Source organism: Elephas maximus, chromosome 17, assembly GCF_024166365.1.
Source record: "Elephas maximus indicus isolate mEleMax1 chromosome 17, mEleMax1 primary haplotype, whole genome shotgun sequence".
Classification (NCBI taxonomy): Eukaryota; Metazoa; Chordata; class Mammalia; order Proboscidea; family Elephantidae; genus Elephas; species Elephas maximus.
In genome coordinates, this window is record NC_064835.1 from 45,153,704 (window position 1) to 45,181,272 (window position 27,569).

Consider the following 27,569-nt stretch of genomic DNA (forward strand, 5'->3'; position numbering starts at 1 on the left):
AAGTTGTGGTATATTTTAATGTATGTGTAAAAAAGAGTGTGTACATATGTATGCATGGTAATTGTCTACTCTGATTGCAGGTGCCAGTGGGGACATAGTGCTGACCCAGTCTCCAGCCTCTCTGGCTAAGTCTCAAGGAGAAACGGTCACCATCAACTGCAAGGCCAGTCAGAGTGTGAGCAGCTACTTAAACTGGTACCAGCAGAAGCCGGGACAGACTCCTAAGCTGCTCATCTACAGGATATCAAACCGGGCATCTGGGGTTCCTGACCGGTTCAGTGGCAGTGGGTCTGGGACATACTTCACTCTCACCATCAACAACTTCCAGGCTGATGATGCCGCAGTTTATTATTGTCGGCAGGGTAATAACCCACCTCCCACAGTGCTTCAGCCTTGAACAGAAACCTCCTCTGGAGGGTACAGGCCAGTGAGTCTTCACTGCACCGGCTGCTTCCTTTCTGCTCAGCTCTGAACATGCACACTTCCTCCGTCTGCGCTAAAGACCACATCTCCTGACTGATTCCTTGCAGTATGTGCAGATTCCAGGAGAAACTTAAGGGATGTGGCTTCTTCTGGATCCTCTTTTGTGGGAACTTATAGAAAAAAGAATGCTCTAAAAATCTCTTGTAGGTTTTGTCAGGAGTTTTCATTACACAGGAACCTGGTCGTTTTACAAGGATAGATCACATGACTGATTTGGGGAAGGGTCCAGTGAGTTTTATACCCTGAAGGATTAGTTCTGTCTTCCTTGTGCCGTCTTTCCTCTAGAGAATTCTCATTTTAATTCCTTATTTTCCTGAACCCTTTCCTTTCTCTGCAATTACCCCTCACAGCTCTGGACCTAAAAAAAAAAAAAACAAACCCAGTATTAAATCTGGGCCCTTCATATTTAAAACTTCCCTCACAGAAGGTAATCTTCCTCTCTTTCTTTTTCCTTCCATGGATTCTGTTTTCCAGCCAAGCCATCCTGGTCAATGTCAATGAAGGTGTTTTCCTGCTCTAAGCTCCCATTTTACTGCCCTTTTCTCCTCTCTCCATTTCTTGCACTAGCACTCATTCTTTCAAAGGCCAGTCTCTAACTCATTAACCCTAATACTCTAGAAACAGGGCCCAGTTTTACCATATTTTTTTTTCATTACTTCCTCTCTAAATTAATCCCTTGGGCACCCAGGATTAATTTCGTGGCTGAAGGAAATCATGGTTCTTTCTTGTTGTTTGTTGCCATCTTCTCAGCCCCTGAGTCATGACAACCCAACAAACAATAAGATCTGACTGTTTTCATCCATGGGATTTTCACTGGCTGATTTTTCAGAAGTTGATCACCAAGCCTTTCTCTCTAGTCTCTATTAGTCTGAAAGTGCTGCTGAAGCCTGTTTAGCACCACAACACCATGCATAGAGGAAGTGAGGTGAATGAGGCCTGTAGGTCCCTCTTCAGGTTTATGCAGAAGCCAGCCTAAGTAGTGTTTCCAGTCAGTGTAGAGGAGACTCCGACTGGCCCTGCAGCTAATGGAGCCTTTCTCTCCTGGGAGACAGCAGACGTTCTGGCCCCTAGTGAGCAGGATCTGCCCTCTGGGACCTAAAATGATAGGCATCCGAGGATGATCCAGAGATACTGTGCAATCAGGAATAGAAGGGAAATCAAACCAAAATGGTCTCTAACTGGGACAAGTGGACAGGCTTGTGTGGCTTGTAACATTTATTTCGCATCTCTTTTCTAATTGTAGACCTATCTGAACAGGAGGATCACTCTGGAGAGAAAACTCCATGTCCAGGTTTTGTCTCACCTGGAACACAGCAGAGCAGGAGACTAGCACCTGGGTGGCGCCTGTCCTGCAGCTTCTCTTTGTGTGATGTTGCTCAGATTCCATCCCCCAAGAAACTATATTTCATAGCTTTTTTTTTTTTTTTTCAGTTTGATCGTGGTAAGTCTGGTTGCCTACTAGTTAAGAGCTATAGTTGCTAACGAAAAGGTTAGCAGTTCACATCCACTGGCCACACCTTGGAAACTTTATGGGGCAGTTTTACTCTGTCCTATGTGTCCCTATGTGTTGGAATCGACTCGATGGGAAAGGGTTGCATTTTGTTGTTTTTGCTGTTGAGGACATACACAAGAAAGCACACACTGATTCAAAAGTTTCTATACTTCGTAGATTTTTATGACGTTTAGGTCAGGAGGTACGAGCTAAGGTTGGGATGTGCCAGGCGAACATTTATGCAAAGTACCACAATGTGTAATGGTGAAATTCTTAGATCAACGGTTTGTGGTACAAAAACTTCTAAAGTGCATGTTTCTTAATTTTTGAGTAGGGCAGTGCTATTTGAATATGTCAAATATGGTTTTTCGGATTCTCTGATGACAATAGTTATATTTTAGTTTTCCTGCCATAATTTCTGAAGGTGCCTGAGTGGTGCGGGCAGTTCATGCTCAGCAAGTAACCTAAAGGATGGCAGTTGGGACCCACCAAGCGGAGCCGCAGAAGAAAGCCTTAGTGGTCTGCTTCCATGAAGGTTATAGAACAGAAATGTCTATGGAGCTCAGGGCTGCTCTGTAACACATGTGGTTGCTAGGAATTGGAATCAAGTCAATGGTAATGGGTTCATACTGGTTGATTACAGTTTCTATGAATGTAAATATATTCTTGAAGACCACTTATTCAAACTGTTCCTGAGGAATTGGTACTAATGCTCAATTCACAGAGCAAATAATATTTGCACACAGAATGGTAGCAGAGGCTTCCAATATCCAAAGTTTCATTGCTGGTGTCCAGTGGTGGTGGAGCCACTCCATCTGTGGGTGTGGTGGGATCATATACAAACAACTTCTTTCTCTAATTTATCGTGGACTGTGCTTTTGCCAGCTGGTTTCATGTACATTTTCTACACCATGTTCTGTAGACTTTCAGTCAGATCTGCATGTCACCCAGTAATCATTTCATTTTCTGCTTAGTTTAGACTTGGTTGGTTTCTCTTGTTTGCAATCAAAATCCCTGACTGGTAAGAATATATTTCAATATTTGACAGTGTTAGATCTTCATCAAATTTCTTTCACATTGAATATTAATGTTTATACTAACCGTTTTCCATTTCAGATTTTTGGAGTTTCAAAAAAAAAAAAATCTCATCAGTATCTTGCTCAGTTTTGTTGTTGCTTTTAGATGCTGTCCAGTCAGCTCCAACTCCTAGCGACTGTATGAACAACACAATGTAATGCTGTCCAGTCCTAGGCCACCCTCATAAGTCTTGTTAGGCTTGTGCCCATTGTTGCAAACACCAAGTCAATCTGTCAGGTTGAGGGTCCTCCTCTGTTTTGTTGACCCTCTACGTTACCAAGCATAATGTCCTCCTGCAGGGACGGATCCCTCCTGAGAACATATCCAAAGTATGTGAGACGAAGTTTCACCGCCCTCCCTTCTAAAGATCACTCTGGCGCTACTTCTTCCGAGACAAATTTTTCCCTTCTGGAAGTCCATGATATCTTCAATATTTTTCGCCAACACAATACTTCAAAGGCATCAATTCTTCTTTGGTCTTCCTTATTCATCACCCAATTTCACATGCATAGGAGGCAATCGAAGACATCATGTCTTGGTTCAGGTGCATCTTAGTATTTAAAGGGACGTCTTTGCTTTTTAACACTTTAGAGAGGACTTTTCCAACCAATTTGCCCAGTGCAATGTATCCTTTGTTTACTTGAATGTTGCTTCCATGGTCATTGATTAGGGATCCAAGGACAATGAAATCCACACTTTGTCTATTTATCGTGGTGTTACTTACTGGCCCATTTGTGAAGAATTTTGTATTCTTTATATTGAAGTGTAATCCATACTGAAGGCTGTGGTCTTTGATCTTCATCAGTAAATGCTTCAAGTCCTCTTCATTTTCAGCAAACAAGTTTGTGTCATGTGCATCATGCAGGCTGCTAAAGAGTCTTCCTCCAACCCTGATTCCTCGTTCTTCTTCATATAATCCATCTTTTCAAACTATTAGCTCAGCATATAGACTGAATAAGTATGGTGAACGGATAAAACTGTGACACACACATTTTCTGACTTTAAGCCATGCAGCATCTCCTTATTCTCTTTGAATGAGTGCCTGTTGACCTATGTACAGGTCCTCATGCACACATTTAGGTGTTCTGGAATTCCCATTCTTCGCAATGTTATCCATAATTTCTTACAAACCACACAGTTGAATGCCTTTGCATAGTCAATAAAACACAGGTAAATATCTCTCTGGTATTATCTGCTTTTAGCCAGAACCATCTGACATTAGCAATGATAGCCCTTGTTCAAAGTTGCTGTCTGAATCTGGCTTGCATTTTTGGTAGTTCCTTGCCAATATACTGCTGTTGCCACATTTGAATGAATATTCTTCGATAATTCCCACATTCAGTTGGATTACCTTTCATGGGAATAGGTATAAATATGGACACAGTCTTAGAATTCTTACCTTTAGAAATAAAAACATTTCTTTTTTTGTATCCTTTTAGTAGTTTATGGAATAAACGTTGTTCTACATCTTTCAGTTTGCTTTTTATTTTTAAAACCCAACTTATAAAATTCTTAGAAATCATTTTTCTAAACCTGAAGTAATTGGGGAAATTCAACACTTGAGGAATTATCATCTTGTGTCTCCTACACATTCACGAAAGGCTTTTTAAAAAAAATTTAAAAAATCAGCATCTCCACAAATTTTTCTCAGCCACACTTCCCCTCAGGACATTTAATATACAATGATATTTCAACTATCTTAATTCGAGGGGAAGTAGAAGTGGTAAAATGAGAAGCAGGGGGTTGGGAAAGTGGGAAAATACTAATGGCTAAATATCACCAAATATTTTCCTGATGAAATACACAAAAAGCCTACTTAACCTCCACATGTATTCAACTTGTGTTGCCACTGTCTGTGTCAAATGTCTGCCTGCCATGCTGACTAAATTTAACTGACAAATGTACACAGGCAGGAGGTTTAGGATGAGCTCTCAGTCAGCTCTCCTGGCATCTGGCCTAGTTGCTCAGAGGCACTGAGACCTCCTCCATCTTCCCTGCTGGTTCTGCCATGTCAAGTCTGGTGCAGCTGACCGGCCACAAACAGGCAGTATCTAAGGTGTAGCAGGGGCACTCATGGTCCAGAGTCCTCAGCTTCGACCCATTACCCTGAGGTCTCCAACATCTTCCTCTTAACAGCCTCAGAGAATCTGCTGGGACTGCTCTCCACACGGACCACACATTTAGGCACCTGGGCCACCCCAAGCAGAGAGGTTTGTGTGCAGGGCTGGACCACTGTGGGAGAAAGTTGTATACTTTGCTGGCAGTAATAAACTGGAACATCCTCAGCCTCCACCCTGCTGATTTACAGAGTGAAATCTGGTCCTGACTCACTGGGACCCGAGGGAACAGGCTCGATGCCCGATAGAATAGGAGCTGTGGAGCCTGGCCCAGCTTCTGCTGGTCCTAGTTCAAACAGGTGTAGCCATCACTAAGTAGGAGACTCTGGCTTGACTTGTAGGAGATGGTGGCTGGCTCTCTAAGCATGACTGGCAGAAAGATTGGAGTGTGAGTCACCACAATATCCCCATGGGAAGTTAAAATTATGAGAGAGAAGTGAAAAGTTACTGCCAATATTAAGAAGGATTTTCAAGATTTCTTTCAGGCTAATTAATTGTGTGTGAGTGTGGGAGTGTGTGTGCATGTGGGAAATATTAATTCATACCCCAAACTAGACAATTAGAAAAAAAAAAAAAATAGCCTGAGAATGCCAGGCATAAAAGAACCTCTTTCTTCGCTAAAATCTTTACCAGAGAACAGGTCCCTCTTAACTCTTGTGTTCTCTTCTGTTTCACAGATCTGAACACAATGTGCCCTCCTAGTGGCTGTGACATAGGCACCTAACTTGAGAACAGAATACACACAGGAACCTGGGGTACCCCCAGAGCTCACCCTCCCCACCTCCTTCTCCTTTCCCATCCCCCCTCTGTCCTCACCAGGATCCAGAACATTGACAGCCCCAGGAGCTGAGCAGGAAACCTCATTTTGAGACGTTGAAAGAATAAATCCTGATAAGTAAAGGCAGATTGGAGCTGACCTTTTATCTCAGACTTGGCCAGGGAAGGCCTTCCCTGGGGAACAATATGCAAATCCCTTGGTGGGTGCAGCAGTGTGGAGAGAACCAAGGGAGGGTGGAACTCTCCTGTGAGCAAATAACAAAGTGCCTTCTGTGTCTGGAGGAAAACCAGCAGAGATGAAGTTGGTACTGCCTGCTGTGGTGGTCACTTTGGATTGTAAAAGGCTGTATTCATGTCAAGAACACAATGCACATGGCCCTGACACTGTAAGAAAACATCAGAGACTCCGAAGATGGACAGATGGGTGTCTAGGGCCATCCTGCATGGTTCTCTCTCAACTAATCTAAGAAAGGAATCATTGCCCTCACCCACCATGCTGACCCACAGAGTGTCTGCAAATAATGAGTTGGACTTGAGATCATTCAAGTTTGTCTGGTATCCAATAGATAAGTGGAAACTTTGGTGAAGAGTAAGACAGTACACAGTAGTGGGGAAGGCAGCAGAAATTGTACAAGACAAGGTCATGGTAGCTCCATTGCATCCAAAGTCCCTAAAGGACCGAATTGCCGGGCTGAAGGCTGAGGGGACTATGATCTCGGGGAATATCTAGCTCAATTGCCATAACATAGTTTGTAAAGAATATGTTCTACATTCTACTTTGGTGAGTAGTGTCTCGGGTCTTAAAAGACTGTGAGCTGCCATCTAGTATAATCCACTTGTCTCACCCCTTTGGGAGTAAGGAATAGTGAAGAAAACTAAAGACACAAGGGAAAGATTAGTCCAAAGGAGTAATGGACCACATCAACCACAGCTTCCACTAGACTGAGTCCAGTACAATGAGATGGTGTCTTGCTACCACCACTGACAGCTGTGATGGAGATCACAATAGAGGGCCCCAGAAAGAGCTGGAGAAAAATGTAGGAAAAAAGTCTAACTCAAAAAGAAACACCAGACTTGCTGACCTGACAGAGACTAGAGAAATCCAGAGAGTATGGCCCCTGACATGCTTTCAGCTAGTAATGAGTTCACTCCTGAAGTTTACTCTTTAGCCAATCATTGAACAGATCCAAGGAACAAAACAAGGCTAAAGGAGTGCACCAGCCCTGGAACAGGAATTGAAAGGCAGGAGAGAATAGGAAAGATGGTAATAGGGAACAAAGGGTTGAGAAGGGAGAGCGTTGACATGTCCTGGGGTGGTCAACTAATGTCATAGAACACTGTGTGTACTAAATGTTTCATGAAAAAGGACAATTAAAAAAGAAAAAAACAGATTTCTAGTAAAAAATACAGTCTGGCATCTGGTGATACCAGGTTAATTGTTTAAGAATATTTGAATCTAGTGCTACAAACTCTCTTTCCCTAGGACTTAGTGAATGAAACTCCTAAAGAGCCTCAAGTCAAAAGAGCTTGATAGGGAAGAAAAAAACTGTCTCTTATACATTGACAGCTAATAGCCCAGTTTAAGGCAAGGGGAAAAGAGGAAAGGATTTTTATGCCTCAGGTAGTGAATATGATATTCCTGGTAACCACTTGTTCAACTTGATGAGTATTTTATCTTATTTCTCTTTCTGTATATGTATATATAAAGCTGTTGTTGTTAGGTGCTGGAAGTCGGTTCTGACTTATGGCAACCCTGTGTACACCACAAGGAGACAGTGCCCAGTCCTGCAGCAGCCTTAGAAGCATTGTTTTGTTTGAGCCCATTGTTGCAGGCACTGTGTCAAGCCATCTTGTTCCTGTTCTTCACTGGTCCTCTACTTTACTAAGCAAGACATTCTTCTCCAGGGACTGGTCCTTCCCGATAACATCTCCAAAGCACATGAGATGCATTTTTGTCATTCTGGCTTCTAAGGAGCATTTTGGCTCTAATTCTTCTAAGACAGATTTGTTTGCTCTAGAAGTTCATGAAATGTTCAATATCTTCTCCACAGCATAATTCGATGCTATCAATTTTTCTTCAGTCTTTCTTATTCATTATCCAACTTTCACATGAAAATGAGGCAATTGAAAATGCCATGGTTTGGGTCAGGTGCACCGTAGTTCTCAAAGTGACATCTTTCCTTTTTAATACGTTAAAAGGTTCTTTTGCAGGAGATTTGCCCAATGCAATAAGTTGTTTGAATTCCTGACTGCTCCTTCTATGAGCGTTGTTTGTGGACTCAAGTAAAATGAAATCCTTGACAACGTCAATCTTTTCTCCATTTATCATGATGATGATTATGGATCTATTTGTGAGGATTTTTGTTGTCCTTATGTTGAAGTGCAATCAAAACTGAAGGTTATACTCTTTGATCTTCACCCGTAAGTGGCTTCAAGTCTTTTCTTTCTACAAGTATGGTTGTGTCCTCTGCATATTGCAGGTTGCTAATGAGTCTTCCTCCAATCCTGATGTTGTATACTTCTTCACATAGTCCAGCTTTTCAACCTATTTGCTCAGCATATAGATTGAATAAGTACGGTGAAAAGATTCTACCATGATTTATAAATTTTGTGATTTTAAACCATGCAGTATCTCCTTGCTCTGTTCAAATAACTGCCTGTCATTCTCTGTGCAGTTTTCTCATGTGCACAATTAAGTGTTCTGAAATTCCATCATGAAGGACTCTTTGATTTCTTAAGATATTGAACTAAAATATCCAGAAAATGAAAAATCTTGTAAAAAAATATTTCTTGCTTAGAAAATGGCTTTGAAATTTTCTAATGTTACCTATACACAGGCAGTATAATATTCCTAATTCTAAAAGAATCACTGTCTGTAAGTTATGAAACCATACTCTGGCTTGGACAACAAAACTGACAAACAGTTAAAGATATTTACCTCATACTAGACACAATAGACACAAATAACGATGTTACCGCGAATTGCAGATTTGTGCTGCTTGCGGCCCGTCAATAGTGAGATAGGAGGAGCTAAGCAGCAAGAGGGCTTTATTGAACATCGTGTTCAAGAGACAGAGTGGGCAAAGTTTCCCCCAGATTCTGTCTGCTCCAAGAGGGCTACACAAGGGTTTTATAGGGAGAGGGTCAGGGTTTAGAAGTTCCCAGGGATGTTGATTCTTCGAGAGGGGGACATAATAACCAAGTGACTTCTTGTTGATGTCTTGCAGGCCTCTTTATGCCATCCTGGTTTCGGTCACTGGATGGGTCCAGGTTTTGCTCAGCTATCTCGGGTTCTGATCGTATTGCTCTTTGTTTTTGTCACCTCATAGAGAAGTATGGTTTAATGGACAATAAAAACCTTGATTACTTTGTGTTTCTACAATCCAATTTGTTTTTCTACGATAGAACAATAGTGAGACAGATTCCAGAGCAAATAATTAACATTCCAAAGACTAAAGATTTTAATCACAGCTTTATACAGCTAGACTAGAAAATGCATTCTCCCTTCTTTTAATACTAAAACACTGCAGAAAATATATTTTCTCTACTTCAATCCTTCCTTTTTGTGAAGGCTTCTCAATTTTGGGAAATGGGGCATCACACAATTTGGCTGCTTCCTGCTGAAGAGGGGCATGAAGTCAGGGAATGTTTATTTAGGGTGGGTATTTTTTTATTAGAAGTAGAGTTAGTATAAAAGGCAATGGTGTCTAATTGAATCAGATGGTGAACATCCCCTTGGTTGACTGGAGAAGTCCCTCAGCCAATTAGGGCAAATGTATTTCCTGCCTTTAAGGTGGTCTCAGTTCCTTTGGCACAGATTTTTAGAAAACACGGAACACAAATACACACCATTAAAATTACAATTCTCAAGGTGACAAGAGGGACTAACTAAGATCCTATGGATGGGAATAGATTCGACATCCAATGCCACAGTCCACTGGGCCGTGCTATTGGATTTGTCCTTTCAGCAACTTTGTGCATTGCTTTTACTCCGATGTCCACTTCCCCCGAAGTGTTAATCCAGGTACAACATGTCTTATTAATTATGACGCTAACACCCCCTGATTCTGCCAATAGGAAGTCCAATGCAATTGTGTTGTCTAAGACCACTTCTGCCAGGGAATTTAAGGAGGCTTGCTGGGTCTTCAGGGCTCTTTCTGTACCCATGGCTAACAAATGGGTTGTATCTGAAAGATTTTTAATAGCCATTTCCATATGGTATATGCCTAGTCTGGGGATTATGGTCCTCAGCTACCAGTAACCAAAAGCAGTTTCTTCTAACACTGGGTTATATCTGTCATTCTGGGTTTCTAATGTTATGGGATCTACAGAGAAAACATCATGCTTTTTTCTTGATGTATGTGGAATGCTCGTGGTGGAATGGACTTGGTGGGGAAGACTAGGAACCCTAGGGTGCATTGACCCACGAAGTGGATCCCATTTAAGCATTGGATAGCCTAAGTGCAGGGTGAACTAGATGAATTGGGTGACTCACTATTGGGGTATGGCTTGCCTCTACATAGAAAAATATAACCTGGAGGGGCACATAAAGACAAATTTTCATTCGGGACATCTGGAAGGCTTCAATTAAAATGTAACCAATAAGGGTTGATGATTGAATCATTGCATGAAAAGAAGAGCTGGAAATCCCTGAAAATTTGCTGATCTGTTCATTCTCAGGGTACTTGGGACCTTAATTCCCAATTTCCTTTTTCACTATGGTTATACAGATTAGAGAGGAAAAAACAAGGGATTGAAAAAGGATATTGCACTAACCTTGCCCTTACAGGAGCTTGGCAGCACAGTGTGTTAACACACCCCCAGACATAATTTCATCATAGTCAAAAATTGGGGCAGCCATAGGACTTAGGGGTGCACCGGATCGTGGCAAATGGTGGCACACACAGTAATCACTGAGATTCCCTCTCTTAGCCACAGCTTGGGACATGGTAACTAAACCATTAGGTGAACAGTCCCAGATAACTGGAAGGTGAGATGATTCTTTTTTACCAATAATAATCACATGAGCTCCCTGCCCCCGGCTGATCTTGACATCCATATTTCACACAGAAATATGTCCCTGTATCAGATAGAATAACATTCTGGATAATAATAGAAAAATCACGATTTTCAGACTGAGTAATGTCCTCAGTGGGTTTGGTTTTTTTTTACTGTTTGTCGTGGGGGAAGTTTGAGGAAAATCCCCAGTCACTCCCCAAAGTATAGACTGCCCTTCATCTGAGTATTCCCGAATCCACTTAATAGGACCTATGGGACTTAAAGTCAAAATAACAGAAGGGAGAGTCAGGGTATCTCCTACTTGTAAAGTCGAGGTGCCTCCTGACTGGAGAATTGTAGGAGCCTGCCTTGACTCTTTTCCCATCGAGGCAGGCCTGACCCATGCAGTTACTCTGGCCAGTTTCAGAGAGGAATGTGTAGTCAGAAGGACCTCATATGGTCCCAAAAAGATGGGGGCCGGTTGATCTTCTGGATGTTGATTTCTCCAAACCTTTAACGGGACTCAATCTCCTGGCTTGAACCTATGAAGAGGCACATTAGAGGGGAAAGACAAACGGGAAGAGGCATATTTGTTAATGGTACTTATAACTGCTCCTAAGGATCAGACCCAATCTCTCTTTTCAACTTCTGCCATGACAGAGGTGGGGAAAGTTGACCATTTCAGGAATGGTTTCCCACTTATAAGTTCATAAGGACTCAACTTAAGCCCACGTAGAGGGGCCACCCGAATCCTAAGTAGGGCAATAGGTAATACTTGTAACCAAGTGGAGTGGGTTTCTTGGCAAAGTTTATCGAGAGTTTTTTTCAAAGTATGGTTCATCTTTTTCGTCTTTCCAGTAGATTGCGGACTCTATGCTGAGCGCAGTTTCCAGGCGATGTCTAAGGCCTTATTAAGTTCTTGATTTACCTGGGCCACAAAGGCTCCCCCGTTGTCGCTCTGAATTGAGAGTGGCAAACCAAATCGGGAAACAATCTCTTTGAGTAATGCCTTAGTCACTTCTCAAGCTTGTTCAGTCTGGCAAGGAAAAGCCTTTACTCACCCAGACTATGTGTCTACAAAAACCAGTAAATATCTGAAGTTTCCAGGTGCTCGAGGCATTACCGTAAAATCTACTTGCCAATTTTTTTCCATGTTCGTTCCTCAGTGCTGGATTCTTGACTCTGCTGGGTGGCGTACCATCTTTGGATTGTTTTTAGCACATAACGGACATCTTTTAGTGACCTTCCATACTGTCTTAAGAATCTTTGGTCCCCCAACAATTTGTTGAATCCATTTGAGACTTGCGTCTCTTCCATACTGCGTCCTTTCATGTAGAGTTGATATGACATTGTACACTTGGTCTTCTGGTAACAGTATTTTTTCTTCAGAATTAGTCAGCCAACTAAAGTGTGGTGAAGACTGAACCCCCCACTCTTTTGCTCTATCTAAATCTTGGGGACTTTATGTTGGCTTGGGGAATTCATTGAGGTTCCAGTGGGGAATCAGGGCTAAATGTTGTCCCACCATTCTCTGTTCTTGTAAGGCAACCCTTTTTGCTTCTATGTCAGCTTTTTGATTTCCAATGGCCTCAAAGGATTGCCCCTTTTGATGCCCTGGACAATATACCACCGCCACCTGAAGGGGATCGTGAACAGCTTTTAAAAGCTCAAGGATCTCAGGCACATTTTTTATTTCTTTATTAGTATCTGTCAGGGTCTTCTATCCTTCCATAAGGTACATGGGAATGTAAAACTAAATGAGCGTACCTGCTGTCCGTATAAATGGTCACTCACTTCCCTTTTACCAGACAGAAAGTCCAACTGAGAGCTAGGAGCTCAGCTTTCTGGGGTGAAGTTCCCTTAGGCAAGGGGGCAGCCTCCAAGATATTTGTCAGGGTTACCACTGCATATCTTTCTGCTCATCGTCCTTCATGCATGAAGCTATTTCCATCTGTGGATATTTTAACATCAGAATCCTGGTGAGCAGGAAGGGCAGGAGGCCTGCTCTCTTTTGGAGCCAGAGAAGGCTCAGCTGCCGATTTTCTGACAACTTCATGCCAACTTTTTTGCGTGATCAAAACAAATAAGCCACAGCAATCTCTGTGACAGTGTCTAGTAAGTGGGACCCTCCCCCTACCTGTGCCCTGGTAAGAGGTTTATATCTGGGGTCACGTTATTATGAGAGGATATCTTGATTTCGGAACACAGCAGTTTGTTGCACTATCTTTGATCCGATGGTGCTGAGAGCAAGAGTAAAGTTGGCCTCAGATCCACTGCCAGTGAGGCAGGTGGACACACTGTCAACGTTGGTGGAAGTGTGGTAAATGAGGACCCTAGGAGTCTTCCCAGTTAAGTGGTGTCTTAGGTCATTGTAGAGAAGACTCTGGCCCTTCAGCTGATGGAGACTTTCTCCCTGGGAGACAACCAGGGGTTCTGGTGCCTCTGTCTTCGCCATCTGCTGGCAGAAACCTGTAATGACAGGCACAGGGGTATGATGCAGAGATGCTGGGCAATCAGGGATAGAAGAAATAACCAAACCAAAATAATCTATATCTTCTATAGGTGGAAGGGCCTGTGTTGCTGTAGCACTTATTTCATATCTCTTTTTAAAATCCTAGGTGGGAATGGAAGGATTACTCTGGAGAGAAAACTCTGTCTCTAGGATCCCACATATCCTCTCCCCTGGAACAGAGCAGAGGAGGAGCCTGAGGGTCTGGATGGTGTCACCATCCTGCAGCTTTTCTCTCGTGTGATGTTGCTCAGGTTCCACCCTCCAGAAAAGGCTCCACTATGAGGCTCAGGTCAGCAGGGCTGAGCCCAGGTGGGGTGCTGGCAAGGAGATCTTTACGCTAAGACCCAGGGAGTATGATGGTGACATCTTAGAGCACAGGGTTGTGGTAAAAAATCTTGTAGGGCGCTCTCTTCTAACTTCCTTTTTAAGTATGGCAGTCATGGGCACCTTTTACCTTGGATTCTTTACCCAAAACTAAGATTTATCTAGAGATGTGGAGCAACTGTTTCAAGCTGGAACTCTTACAGAGAAAGTTAGCAGTTCGAATCCACCCACAAGGCCTTGGTAGAAGGGCCTGACAGTCTTCTTTTATAAGATTAAAAATTGTTTGCAGTTGAGTAGATCTGACTTATGGTGACCCCACCTGTGTCCGAGTAGTACTGTGACCACAGTGTTGTCAAAGGCTGATACTTCAGAAGTAGATTGCCAGGCATTTTGTTTGCTTGCTTGTTTGTTTTTTTCTGTTTTTGAGGTCACTTTTGATAGCCTAGGAGCTGAGAATGTTAACTGTTATATGTAAGTTTTATTAATTAATTCTTTTTTTGGTTGTTTCATGTGTGAGGGTAAACTTTGTCCTTGTTATTGCATCTAGCCTACAAGTGAAAGTCTTTCTTCCACTGACTTTAAACTTTTAAAACTTTGGTATTTCTGTTTCTAATTTCTCGAAATTCATTTGGCTGTTTTTTAGATCTGAAGTGTCCCTGTTTTAGTTTCCTGTAGTTCCTCATTTATTTCTTTTAAAAAAAACTCGTCTAATGCCTAAATCTGAAGTGTGAATAGAACTCTTTTTTTTTTTTTTCTGTTACTTCTGTTGTATCACATTTGTATTCATATCCTGTTGTTGTTGTTAGGTGCCATAAGTACAACAGAACAAAACACTCCCTGGTCCTAAGCCATTCCCAAAATCTTTGCTATCTTCAAGCCCATTTTTGTAGCCATTGTGTCAAACCATCTCATTTAGGGTCTTCCTATTTTTGCTGACCCTCTGCTTTGCCAAGAATTACGTCCTTCTCCAAGAACTGGTCCTTCCTGATAAAATGTCCAAAGTAAGAGAGATGAAGTATTGCCATCCTGAAGGATACTTAAAAGTCACTGGAAACCCTTGAGATAGGATTCAAGGACTGTGCCTGGAATGCCAGGACTATGCCAGAGAAATGGAAGATGGGCCCAGAATTTACACTTGTGGAAAGTCCTCAGGGAACCTATTGAGCTAGGGTCCAGGAGAGGTGGAATCATTGGCCAGGACCATTCTGGCTCAAAAATAGAATGGTTCATTCTTCTGTCAGTTCATGGTATACTCAACACCATAATTTAAAAGCATCAGTTCTTCTTTGGTCTTTCTTATTCATTGTTGTTCAGCCATTTCAAGAGGTAGTGTAAGATCGGGAAGCAGTGGTGCTAAAGGAAGAAGTCCAAGGTGCACTGAAGGCATTGGAGATAAGTCTCCAGGAATATGAGAGAATATCAATTGAGATGTTTCCACAAACGGATGCAGTGCTGGAAGTGCTCACTCCTCTAAGCCAAGAAATTTGCAAGACAGCTACCTGACTTACCGACTGGAAGAGAACCACATTTATGCCTATTCCCAAGAAAGTCAATCCAACAGAATGAGGAAATTATCAATCAATACCATTAATATCACACACAAGCAAAATGTTGCTGAAGATCATTCAAAAGCAGCTACAGAAAGGCGGGGCCAAGATGGCGGACTAGGCAGACACTACCTTGGATCCCTCTTGCAACAAAGACACAGAAAAACAAGTGAATCGATCACATACATAACAATCTACAAACCCTGAACAACAAACACAGATTAAGAGACGGAGAATGAACTAATACGGGGAAGCAGCGATTATTTTCAGAGCCTGGAGCCAGTGTACCAGTCAGGTATGGCACAAGCACAGAGAGCTGCTCCACCCCCCTGAACTAACACTGGGAGGGGGCCCAGCCAGTTCTCGGAGTTGGCACGGCGACGCGGCTGGCGGGACGAGAAGTCCCCGGGAGGCAGCGACTGATTTTGGAGTCGAGAGTGCACCGTCCCAGCAGGGGAGCCATGACCCTGGGTGTGGGCTGGAAGCGGAGGATCTGACCATGACTCCAGCGGGCCAGACCCCCCGGGGGCAATCTCCACACAGCCAGCATACATAGGCGACGCACCCCACGGGAATCTCAGATATAATAGTCATTCCAAGCAAGACAAGCAACTCTGGCTATATTCTGAGGTGCTACTCTCCTATCTCTCTGTTCCCTTCCCCACCCTCCCCAGGCGGCTTCATTAACATCCGAATAGCCTAAGCCAGAGGGAGAACTCTGATAGGGATCTGACTGCATTTTTTTTTTAGCGGATTTTCTGGAAAAACTAGTTTCTCAGTGATGGCTCAGAGACAGCAATCCATATCAAACCACTTAAAGAAGCAGACCATGACAGCTTCTCCAATCCCCCAAACAAAAGAATCAAAATCTTTCCCGAATGAAGATACAATCCTGGAATTATCAGATAGAGAATATAAAAAACTAATTTACAGAATGCTTAAAGACATCACAAATGAAATAAGGCAAACTGCAGAAAAAGCCAAGGAACACAGTGATAAAACTGCTGAAGAACTCAAAAAGATTATTCAAGAACATACTGGAAAAATTAATAAGTTGCAAGAATCCAGAGAGAGACAGCATGTAGAAATCCAAAAGATTAACAATAAAATTACAGAATTAGACAACACAATAGGAAGTCAGAGGAGCAGACTCGAGCAATTAGAATGCAGACTGGGACATCGGGAGGACCAGGGAATCAACACCAACATAGTTGAAAAAAAATCAGATAAAAGAATTAAAAAAAATGAAGAAACCCTAAGAATTATGCGGGACTCTATCAAGAAGGATAACCTGCGGGTGATTGGAGTCCCAGAACAGGGAGGGGGGACAGAAAACACAGAGAAAATAGTTGAAGAACTCCTGACACAAAACTTCCCTGACATCATGAAAGACGAAAGGATATCTATCCAAGATGCTCCTCGAACCCCATTTAAGAGTGATCCAAAAAGAAAAACACCAAGACATATTATCATCAAACTCACCAAAACCAAAGATAAACAGAAAATTTTAAAAGCAGCCAGGGAGAAAAGAAAGGTTTCCTTCAAGGGAGAATCAATAAGAATAAGTTCAGACTACTCAGCAGAAACCATGCAGGCAAGAAGGGAATGGGACAACATATACAGAACACTGAAGGAGAAAAATTGCCAGCCAAGGATCATATATCCAGCAAAACTCTCTCTGAAATATGAAGGCGAAATTAAGATATTTACAGATAAACACAAGTTTAGAGAATTTGCAAAAACCAAACCAAAGCTACAAGAAATACTAAAGGATATTGTTTGGTGAGAAAACCAATAATATCAGATATCAGCACAACACAAGGACACAAAACAGAATGTCCTGATATCAACTCAAATAAGGAAATCACAAAAACAAACAAATTAAGATTAATTAAAAAAAAATACACATAACAGGGAATCATGGAAGTCAATAGGTAAAAGATCACAATAATCAAAAAGCGGGACTAAATACAGGAGGCATTGAACTGCCATATGGAGAATGATACAGGGCGATATAGAACAATACAAGTTAGGTTTTTACTTAGAAAAACAGGGGTAAATAATAAGGTAACCACAAAAAGGTATAACAACTCCATAACTCAAGATAAAAGCCAAGAAAAACGTGACAACTCAACTAACATAAAGTCAAACACTATGAAAATGAGGATCTCACAATCTACTAAGAAAAATGCCTCAGCACAAAAAAGTATGTGGAAAAATGAAATTGTCAACAACACACATAAAAAGGCATCAAAATGACAGCACTAAAAACTTATTTATCTATAATTACCCTGAATGTAAATGGACTAAATGCACCAATAAAGAGACAGAGAGTCACAGACTGGATAAAGAAACACGATCCATCTATATGCTGCCTACAAGAGACACACCTTAGACTTAGAGACACAAACAAACTAAAACTCAAAGGATGGAAAAAAATATATCAAGCAAACAATAAGCAAAAAAGAAGAGGAGTAGCAATATCAATTTCTGACAAAATAGACTTTAGACTTAAATCCACCACAAAGGATAAAGAAGGACACTATATAATGATAAAAGGGACAATTGATCAGGAAGACATAACCATATTAAATATTTATGCATCCAATGACAGGGCTGCAAGATACATAAAACAAACTTCAACAGAACTGAAAAGTGAGATAGATACCTCCACAATTATAGTAGGAGACTTCAACACACCACTTTCGGAGGACAGGACATCCAGTAGAAGCTCAATAGAGACACGGAAGATCTACTTACAACAATCAACCAACTTGACCTCATTGACTTATACAGAACTCTCCACCCAACTGCTGCAAAATATACTTTTTTTTCTAGCGCACATGGAACATTCTCTAGAATAGACCACATATTAGGTCATAAAACAAACCTTTGCAGAATCCAAAACATCGAAATATTACAAAGCATCTTCTCAGACCACATGGCAATAAAACTAGAAATCAATAACAGAAAAACTAGGGGAAAATAATCAAATATTTGGAAAATTAACAGTACCCTCCTAAAAAAAGACTGGGTTATAGAAGACATCAAGGAGGGAATAAGGAAATTCCTAGAAAGCAACGAGAATGAAAATACTTCCTATCAAAACCTCTGGGACACAGCAAAAGCAGTGCTCAGAGGCCAATTTATATCGATAAATGCACACATACAAAAAGAAGAAAGAGCCAAAATCAGAGAACTGTCCCGACAACTTGAACAAATAGAAAGTGAGCAACAAAAGAACCCATCAGGCACCAGAAGAAAACAAATAATAAAAATTAGAGCTGAACTAAATGAATTAGAGAACAGAAAAACAACTGAAAGAATTAACAAAGCCAAAAGCTGGTTCTTGGAAAAAATTAACAAAATTGATAAACCATTGGCTAGACTGACTAAAGAAATACAGGAAAGGAAACAAATAACCCGAATAAGAAACAAGAAGGACCACATCACAACAGAACCAAATGAAATTCAAAGAATCATTTCAGATTATTATGAAAACTTGTACTCTAACAAATTTGAAAACCTAGAAGAAATGGATGAACTCCTGGAAAAACACTACCTACCTAAACTAACACATTCAGAAGTAGAACAACTAAATAGACCCATAACAAAAAAAGAGATTGAAACGGTAATCAAAAAACTTCCAACAAAAAAAAGCCGTGGCCCGGATGGCTTCACTGCAGAGTTCAACCAAACTTTCAGAGAAGAGTTAACACCACTACTTCTGAAGGTATTCCAAAGCATAGACAATGACGGAATACTACCCAACTCATTCTATGAAGCCACCATCTCCCTGATACCAAAACCAGGTAAAGACATTACAAAAAAAGAAAATTATAGACCTATATCCCTCATGAACATTGATGCAAAAATCCTCAACAAAATTCTAGCCAATAGAATCCAACAACACATCAAAAAAATAATTCACCCTGATCAAGTGGGATTTATACCAGGTATGCAAGGCTGGTTTAATATCAGAAAAACCATTAATGTAATCCATCACATAAATAAAACAAAAGACAAAAACCACATGAACTTATCAATTGATGCAGAAAAGGCATTTGACAAAGTCCAACACTCCTTTATGATAAAAACTCTTACCAAAATAGGAATTGAAGGAAAATTCCTCAACATAATAACTATGCAAAGCCAACAGCCAATATCACTCTAAATGGAGAGAACCTGAAAGCATTTCCCTTGAGAACGGAAACCAGACAAGGATGCCCTTTATCACCGCTCTTATTCAACATTGTGCTGGAAGTCCTAGCTAGGGCAATTAGGCTAGACAAAGAAATAAAAGGTATCCGGATTGGCAAGGAGGAAGTAAAGTTATCACTATTTGCAGATGACATGATTATATACACAGAAAACCCTAAGGAATCGTCCAGAAAACTACTGAAACTAATAGAAGAGTTTTGGCTGTCTCAGGTTATAAAATAAACATACAAAAATCACTTGGATTCCTCTACATCAGCAAAAAGAACACCGAAGAGGAAATAACCAAATCAATACCATTCACGGTAGCCCCCAAGAAGATAAGATACTTAGGAATAAATCTTACCAAGGATGTAGAAGACCTATTCAAAGAAAACTACAAAGCTCTACTACAAGAAATTCAAAAGGACATACTTCAGTGGAAAAACATACCATGCTCATGGATAGGAAGACTTAACATAGTAAAAATGTCTATTCTACCAAAAGCCATGTATACATACAATGCACTTCCGATCCAAATTCTAATGTCATTTTTTAATGTGTTGGAGAAACAAATCACCAACTTCATATGGAAGGGAAAGAAGACTCGGAGAAGTAAAGCATTACTGAAAAAGAAGAAGAAAGTAGGAGGTCTCACTCTACCTGATTTCAGAACCTATTATACAGCCACAGTAGTCAAAACAGCCTGGTACTGGTACAACAACAGGCACATAGACCAATGGAACAGAATTGAGAACCCTGATATAGATCCATCCACGTATGAGCAGCTGATATTTGGCAAAGGACCAGAGTCAGTTAATTGGGGAAAAGATAGTCTTTTTAACAAATGGTGCTGGCATAACTGGATATCCATTTGCAAAAAAATGAAACAAGACCCATACCTTACACCATGCACAAAAACTAACTCCAAGTGGATCAAAGATCTAAACATAAAGACTAAAACGATAAAGATCATGGAGGAAAAAATAGGGACAACGTTAGGAGCCCTAATACAAGGCATAAACAGAATACAAAACATTACCAAAAATGATGAAGAGAAACCCGAGAACTGGGAGCTCCTAAAAATCAAACACCTATGCTCATGTAAAAACTTCACCAAAAGAGTAAAAAGACCACCTACAGACTGGGAAAGAATTTTCAGCTATGACATCTCCAACCAGCACCTGGTCTCTAAAATCTACATGATTCTGTCAAAACTCAACCACAAAAAGACAAACAACCCAATAAAAAGTGGGCAAAGGATATGAACACACATTTCACTAAAGAAGATATTCAGGCAGCCAACAGATACATGAGAAAATGCTCTCGATCATTAGCCATTAGAGAAATGCAAATTAAAACTACGATGAGATTCCATCTCACACCAACAAGGCTGGCATTAATCCAAAAAACACAAAATAATAAATGTTGGAGAGGCTGTGGAGAGATTGGAACTCTGATACACTGCTGGTGGGATTGTAAAATGGTACAACCACTTTGGAAATCCATCTGGCGTTATCTTAAAGAGTTAGAAATAGAACTACCATACAAGCCAGAAATCTCACTCCTCGGAATATACCCTAGAGATACAAGAGCCTTCACACAAACAGATATATGCACACCCATGTTTATTGCAGCTCTGTTTACAAAAGCAAAAAGTTGGAAGCAACCAAGGTGTCCATCAACGGATGAATGGGTAAATAAATTGTGGTATACTCACACAATGGAATACTACGCATCGATAAAGAACAGTGACGAATCTCTGAAACATTTCATAACATGGAGGAACCTGGAAGGCATTATGCTGAGTGAAATTAGTCAGAGGCAAAAGGACAAATATTGTATAAGACCACTATTATAAGATCTTGAGAAATAGTAAACCTGAGAAGAACACATACTTTTGTGGTTACGAGGGGGGGAGGGAGGGAAGGTGGGAGAGGGTTTTTTTATTGAATAATCAGTAGATAAGAACTGCTTTAGGTGAAGGGAAAGACAACACTCAATACATGGAAGGTCAACTCAATTGGACTGGACCAAAAGCAAAGAAGTTTCCGGGATAAAATGAATGCTTCAAAGGTCAGTGGAGCAGGGGCGGGGGTCTGGGGAACATGGTTTGCGGGGACTTCTAAGTCAATTGGCAAAATAATTCTATTATGAAATCATTCTGCATCCCACTTTGAATTGTGGCGTCTGGGGTCTTAAATGCTAACAAGCGGCCATCTAAGATGCATCAATTCGTCTCAACCCACCTGGAGCAAAGGAAAATGAAGAATACCAAGGTCACACGACAACTAAGAGCCCAAGAGACAGAAAGGGCCACATGAACCAGAGACCTACATCATCCTGAGACCAGAAGAACTAGTTGGTGCCCGGCCACAATCGATGACTGCCCTGACAGGGAGCACAGCAGAGGACCCCTGAGGGAGCAGGAGATCAGTGGGATGCAGACCCCAAATTCTCATAAAAAGACCAAACTTAATGGTCTGACTGAGACTAGAGGAATTCCGGCGGCCATGGTCCCCAGACCTTCTGTTGGCACAGGACAGGAACCATCCCCGAAGACAACTCATCAGACATGAAAGGGACTGGTCAGCGGGTGGGAGAGAGACGCTGATGAAGAGTGAGCTAATTATATCAGGTGGACACTTGAGATTGTGTTGGCAACTCTTGTCTGGAGGGAGAATGAGAGGATAGAGAGAGAGGGAAGCCGGCAAAATTCTCACGAAAGGAGAGACTGAAAGGGCTGACTCAAGAGGGGGAGAGCAAGTGGGAGTACGGAGTAAGATGTATGTAAACTTATATGTGACAGACTCATTGGATTTGTAAACGTTCACTAGAAGCTTAATAAAAGTCAATAAAAAAAAAAAAAAGCAGCTGCAGCAGTAGTATATCGACAGGTAACTGCCAGAAACTCAGGCTGGATTCAGAAGAGGATGTGGAACCAGGGATGTCATTGCTGAGGTCAGGTGGGCCCTGGCTGAAAGGAGAGAATGCAAGAAAGATGTTTACCTGTGTTTTGTTGACTGTGCAAAAGAATTTGACTGTCTGGATAATGACAAATTAAGGGCAGCACTGCGAAGAATGGGAATTCTAGAACACTTAATCGCGCTCGTCAGGAACCTGTACATAGATCAAGAGGCAGTTGTTAGGACAGAACAAGGGGATACTGAGTGGCTTAAAGTCAGGAAAGTTATGCGTCAGAGTTGTGTTTTTTCACCATACCTATTCTATCTGTATGCTGAGCAAATAGTCTGAGAAGCTGGACTATATGAAGAAAAACATGGCCTCAGGGTTGGAGGAAGACTCATTAACAACCTATGTTATGCAGATGACACAACCTTGCTTGCGGAAAGTGAAGAGGACTTCGAGCACTTACTGATGAAGTCCTAAGGCCACAGCCTTCAGTATGGATTACACCTCAACATAAAGAAAACAAAAATCCTCACAACTAAACCAATAAGCCACATCATGATAAACAGAGAGAAGACTGAAGTTGTCAAGGATTTCATTTTACTTGGATCCACAATCAACACCCATGAAAGCAGCTGTCAAGAAATCCAAAGATGCATTGCAATGGGCAACTCTGCTGCAAAGGGCCTCTTTAAAGTGTTAAAAGCAATGATGTCGCCTTGAAGTCGCAGGTGCGCCTGACCCAAGCCGTGGTATTTTCAATCACATCACATGCATGTGAAAGCTGGACATGAAAAAGGAAGACCAAAGAACTATTGATGCCTTTGATTTGTGGCGTTGCTGAAGAATATTGAAGAGTTCATGGACTACCAAAAGAACGAACAAATCTGTCTTGGAAGAAGTACAACTACAATGCTCCTTAGAAGCAAGGATGCTGAGACTGTGTCTTACATACTTTGGACATGTTGTCAGGAAGGATCAGTCCCTGAACAAGGACATCATGGTTAGTAAACTACAGGGCCAGTGGAAAAGAGGAAGGCCCTCAACAAGATGGATTGACACAGCGGCTTCAACAATGGGCTCAAGCATAGCAATGATTATAAAGATGGTGCAGGACTGGGCGCTGTTTTCGTTCTGTGCTACATAGGGTCACTATAAGTTGGAACCGACGTGACTGCACCTAACAACAACAACTACATTCATTGGCCAGCTTTTGCATGCATATGAGGCGATTGAAATAGCGTGGCTTGGTCAGGCTAACCTTAGTCCTCCTAGTGACAAAAAAAAAAAATTACAACCCTATAGAACAGAGTAGAACTGCCCAATAGGGTTTCCACAGAGCTCCTGGTAGATTCAAACTGCCGACCTTTTGGTTAACAGCCGTAGCTCCTAGTGACACGTTTGCTTTTCAACACTTAGGGGTCTTTTGCAGCTAATTTGTCCAAATCAATACATTGTTTGATTTCTTGACCGCTGCTTCCAGGAGCATTGATTGTGGATTCAATTAAAATGAAATCCTTGACAACTTCAGTATTTTCTCCATTTAATATACTGTTACTTATTGGTGCAGTTGTGAAGATTTTTGTTTTCTTTGTGTGAGGTGTAATCCATTCTGAAGGCTGTAGTTTTTGATCTTCATCAGTAAGTGCTTCAAATCCTCTATGCTTTTAGCACGCAAGGCTATACTAGTTATGTTTTGTCCTTGGATGTCAAGAATCTCTGACTTCTTGGTGATATTGGCCCTTGAAAAATTATTCGTGAGGTTTCCTGAAGATTTATGATGGATGTGCCCTCTTCCAGAGGGACTTCCATTTGTTGGCCCTACCAGTTGGTCTACCTTAAAACAACTTCAAGATTGAAGCGTTCCAGGCACACCAAGGCCTGGAATGAATCTCCTTGAAGTGTTCATGTTTAATCACAACTTCAAAATGAAATCCCGTATTTTTTTTTTTTTTCCTGTCTATTTCCACAATGAATCTAGAGCCTTATTATCACTTCCTAGCTATGGTGGGCATGATAGATTCCACTTTCTCTTTGGTTCACACTTACTTTGAGATTCGAGCTCTCCTGGACTCTATTTAATAGGGTCCCCGAGGACTTTCCGCAAGGGTAAATTCTGGACCTGTCTTCCATTTCTCTGGCATAGTCCTGGCATTCCAGGCATAGCCCTGGAATCCTATCTCAAGTGTTTGCAGTGTCTTTCAAGTATCCTTCAGGATAAAAGTATCTTTAGAGCTCATTTTCTAGGTATAAATTTTTATGAAAAATTGAGGCAGAAATTTTCCATATTCTTCCATTTCCCTTGTTATTTTTTTCCAGCATTTTTTATTATTTCTCAAAACTGTTGATTTGAGGAAACTAGTCCATCATTTATGGAATCTTAACCCATTTGAAACTGTTTGTGAGTTAGAACAGAAGCCATTCTTTAGATCACGGTGCTTCAAGCAGTTTGTGACGGGCTGCCAACCTGAAGGTTAGCAGTTGGAACCCAACTAGTGCTACCGTAGAAGGAAAGTCTGACAATCTGCTTCTGTAAAGAACACAGGCAAGAAAACCCTATGGGCAGTTCTACTCTGTACCACATGGGGTCTCCGTAAGTTGGAATACACTGAGTTGCAACAGATTTTTTTTTGTGTGTGTAAGTTGATATTAGAGCTTCTAAGTCACTACTGTGTCTTTTCTAGTCATAAAATTACACTTTTTGTGAAAATATTTTTGGCTCTTTATGGGTTAATTTTACAAATCACTGCCCATGAAATTTGCATTCACTTCACTGAATGCTTTGCATAGGCCCCTCCACACCAGGCTGGCCGCTCAGATATTATAAATGGGGCCTTTGCAATGTGACCTTATCTGCATCAGGCAGGCAGGGGCAGCAAGATGGAGCCACAGACTCTAGTCCTCATGTCCCTGTTGCTCTGGGCCTCTGCTGAGAAATTAAAAGTGCTTCAATCCCTCTAAAACAGTTTCTTTGTAGAGCTGAAAAATGGTTTTAAGACATAGTGGGTAATGATTGCTATTTGCAAAATGAAACCAATTACATGCTGATATGTAATATCACTAAATGTTGTGGTATAAATAGTATATTTAAATGTGTGTGTATATATGTCTGAATAGTAATTGTCCACTGCGATTACAGGTGCCAGTGGGGACATTGTGATGACCCAGTCTCCAGCCTCTCTGGCTATGTCTCAAGGAGAAACGGTCACCATCAACTGCAAGGCCAGCCAGACTGTGCGCAGCTACTTAGCCCGGTACCAGCAGAAACCAGAAGAGGGTCCGAAGCGACTCATCTTCAGGACGTCTAACCGGGATCCTGGGGTCCCTGACCGGTTCAGTGGCCGTGGGCCTGGGACAGACTTCACTCTCACCATCAGCAACTTCCAGGCTGAAGACACCGCACTTTATTACTGTCAGCAAGGTTATCATAATCCACCCACAGTGCTTCAGCCTCAAAAACAAACCTCCTCCCGAGGGCTACAGGCCAGTGAGTCTTCACTACACCAGCTGCTTCCTTTCTGCTCAACCCTGAACATGCACGCTTCCTCTGTCTGCCCCAAAGGCCACATCTCCTGACGAATTCCTCATAGTATTTGCAGGTTCCGGGAGAAAATAATGGGATGTGGCTTCTTCTGGATCCCCTTTTGTGGGAAATTATAAAAAAAAGAATGCTGTAAAAATCCCTTGTAGGCTTTGTCAGGAGTTTTCATATCACAGGAACCTCCTTGTTTCGCATGGATAGATCACATGACTGATTCGGGAAAGGGTCCAGTGAGTTTTCTACCCTGAAAGAGCAGTTCTCTCTTCATTGTGCCTTCTTGACTCTAGAACGTTCTCATTTTAATTTCTTATTTTTCTGGACATTCTCCTTTTTCTGCAATCAACCCTCACAACTCTGCACCTAACCCGATATTCAACCTGGGTCGTTCATATTTGAAATCTCCCTCACAGAAGGTAGTATCCTCTCTTACTTTTTTCCTTCCATGGATCCTGTTTTCAGGGAAGCCATCCTGGTCAATGTCAATGAAGGCATTTCCTGCTCTAAGCTCCCTTTGTACTGCCCTTTTCTCCTCTCTCCATGTCTTTCAGTGGCACTCATTCTTTCAAAGGCCAGTCTCGAACTCATTAAACCTATCACCCTAGAAACATGTGACAGCTTTCCCATGTTCTATTTTCAATAGTTGTCAATTCCTCTTTAAAGGAATCCCATGGGCACCCAAGATTAATTTAGTGACTGAAGGAAATCATGGTTCCTTCTTGTTAGTTGCCATCTTGTCAGCCCCTAAGTCATGATAACCCAAAGAACAATAAGATCTGAATGTTGTCATCCATAGGATTTTCAGTGGCTGATTTTTCAGAAGTTGGTCACCAGGCCTTTCTCTCTAGTCTCTATTAGTCTGAAAGTGCTGCTGAAGCCTGTTCAGCATCACAACATGCATAGAGGAAGTGAGGTAAAGGAGGCCTGTGGGCCCCTCCTCAGGTTTATGCAGATGCCAGCCTGAGTAGTGTTTCCAGTCAGTGTAGAGGAGACTCCAACTGGCCCTGCAGCTAATGGAGACTTTCTCTCCTGGGACACAGCAGAGATTCTGACCCCTAGTGAGCAGGATCTGCCCGCTGTGACCTAAAAGGACAGGCACCCAAGGATGATCCAGAGATACTGTGCAGTCAGGGACAGAAGGGAAATCAAACCAAAATGGTCTCTAACTGAGACACGTGGACAGGACTGTGTGGCTTGTAACATTTATTTCATATCTCTTTTCAAACTGTAGACCTATCTGAATAGGAGGATCACCCTGGAGAGAAAACTCCATGTCTAGGTTTGTCTCACCTGGAACCTAGTAGAGCAGGAGCCTAGCATCTGGGTGGTGCCTGTCCTGCAGCTTCTCTTTGTGTGATGTTGCTCAGATTCCATCCCCCAAGAAATTCTCTTTCATAGTTTTTTTTTTTGATTTAGTATTTTGTTGTAGGAGCACTGGTTGCACAGTGGTTAAGAGGTATGTTTGCTAACCAAAAGGTCAGCAGTTCAAATCTACTGGCTACACCTTGAAAATTCTATGGGGCAGTTCTACTCTTTCCTATACGTTACTATGAGTTGAAATTGTCTTGATGGGAAAGGGTTTCGTTTTTGTTGTTGT

At 41.6% G+C, this 27,569-nt stretch overlaps 1 gene segment (V, D, J or C); it reads left to right on the plus strand.

The window, feature by feature from the left end:
• LOC126060238 (immunoglobulin kappa variable 4-1-like) overlaps window positions 1–26,615 on the plus strand; it is a 335,388-nt gene extending 308,773 nt beyond the window's left edge. Inside the window, 2 exon segments of the V gene segment in view lie at window positions 25,574–25,921; window positions 26,524–26,615. Of these exon segments, the coding sequence occupies window positions 25,574–25,921; window positions 26,524–26,615 (440 nt within the window).
• The last annotated feature ends 954 nt before the right edge of the window (window positions 26,616–27,569 follow it).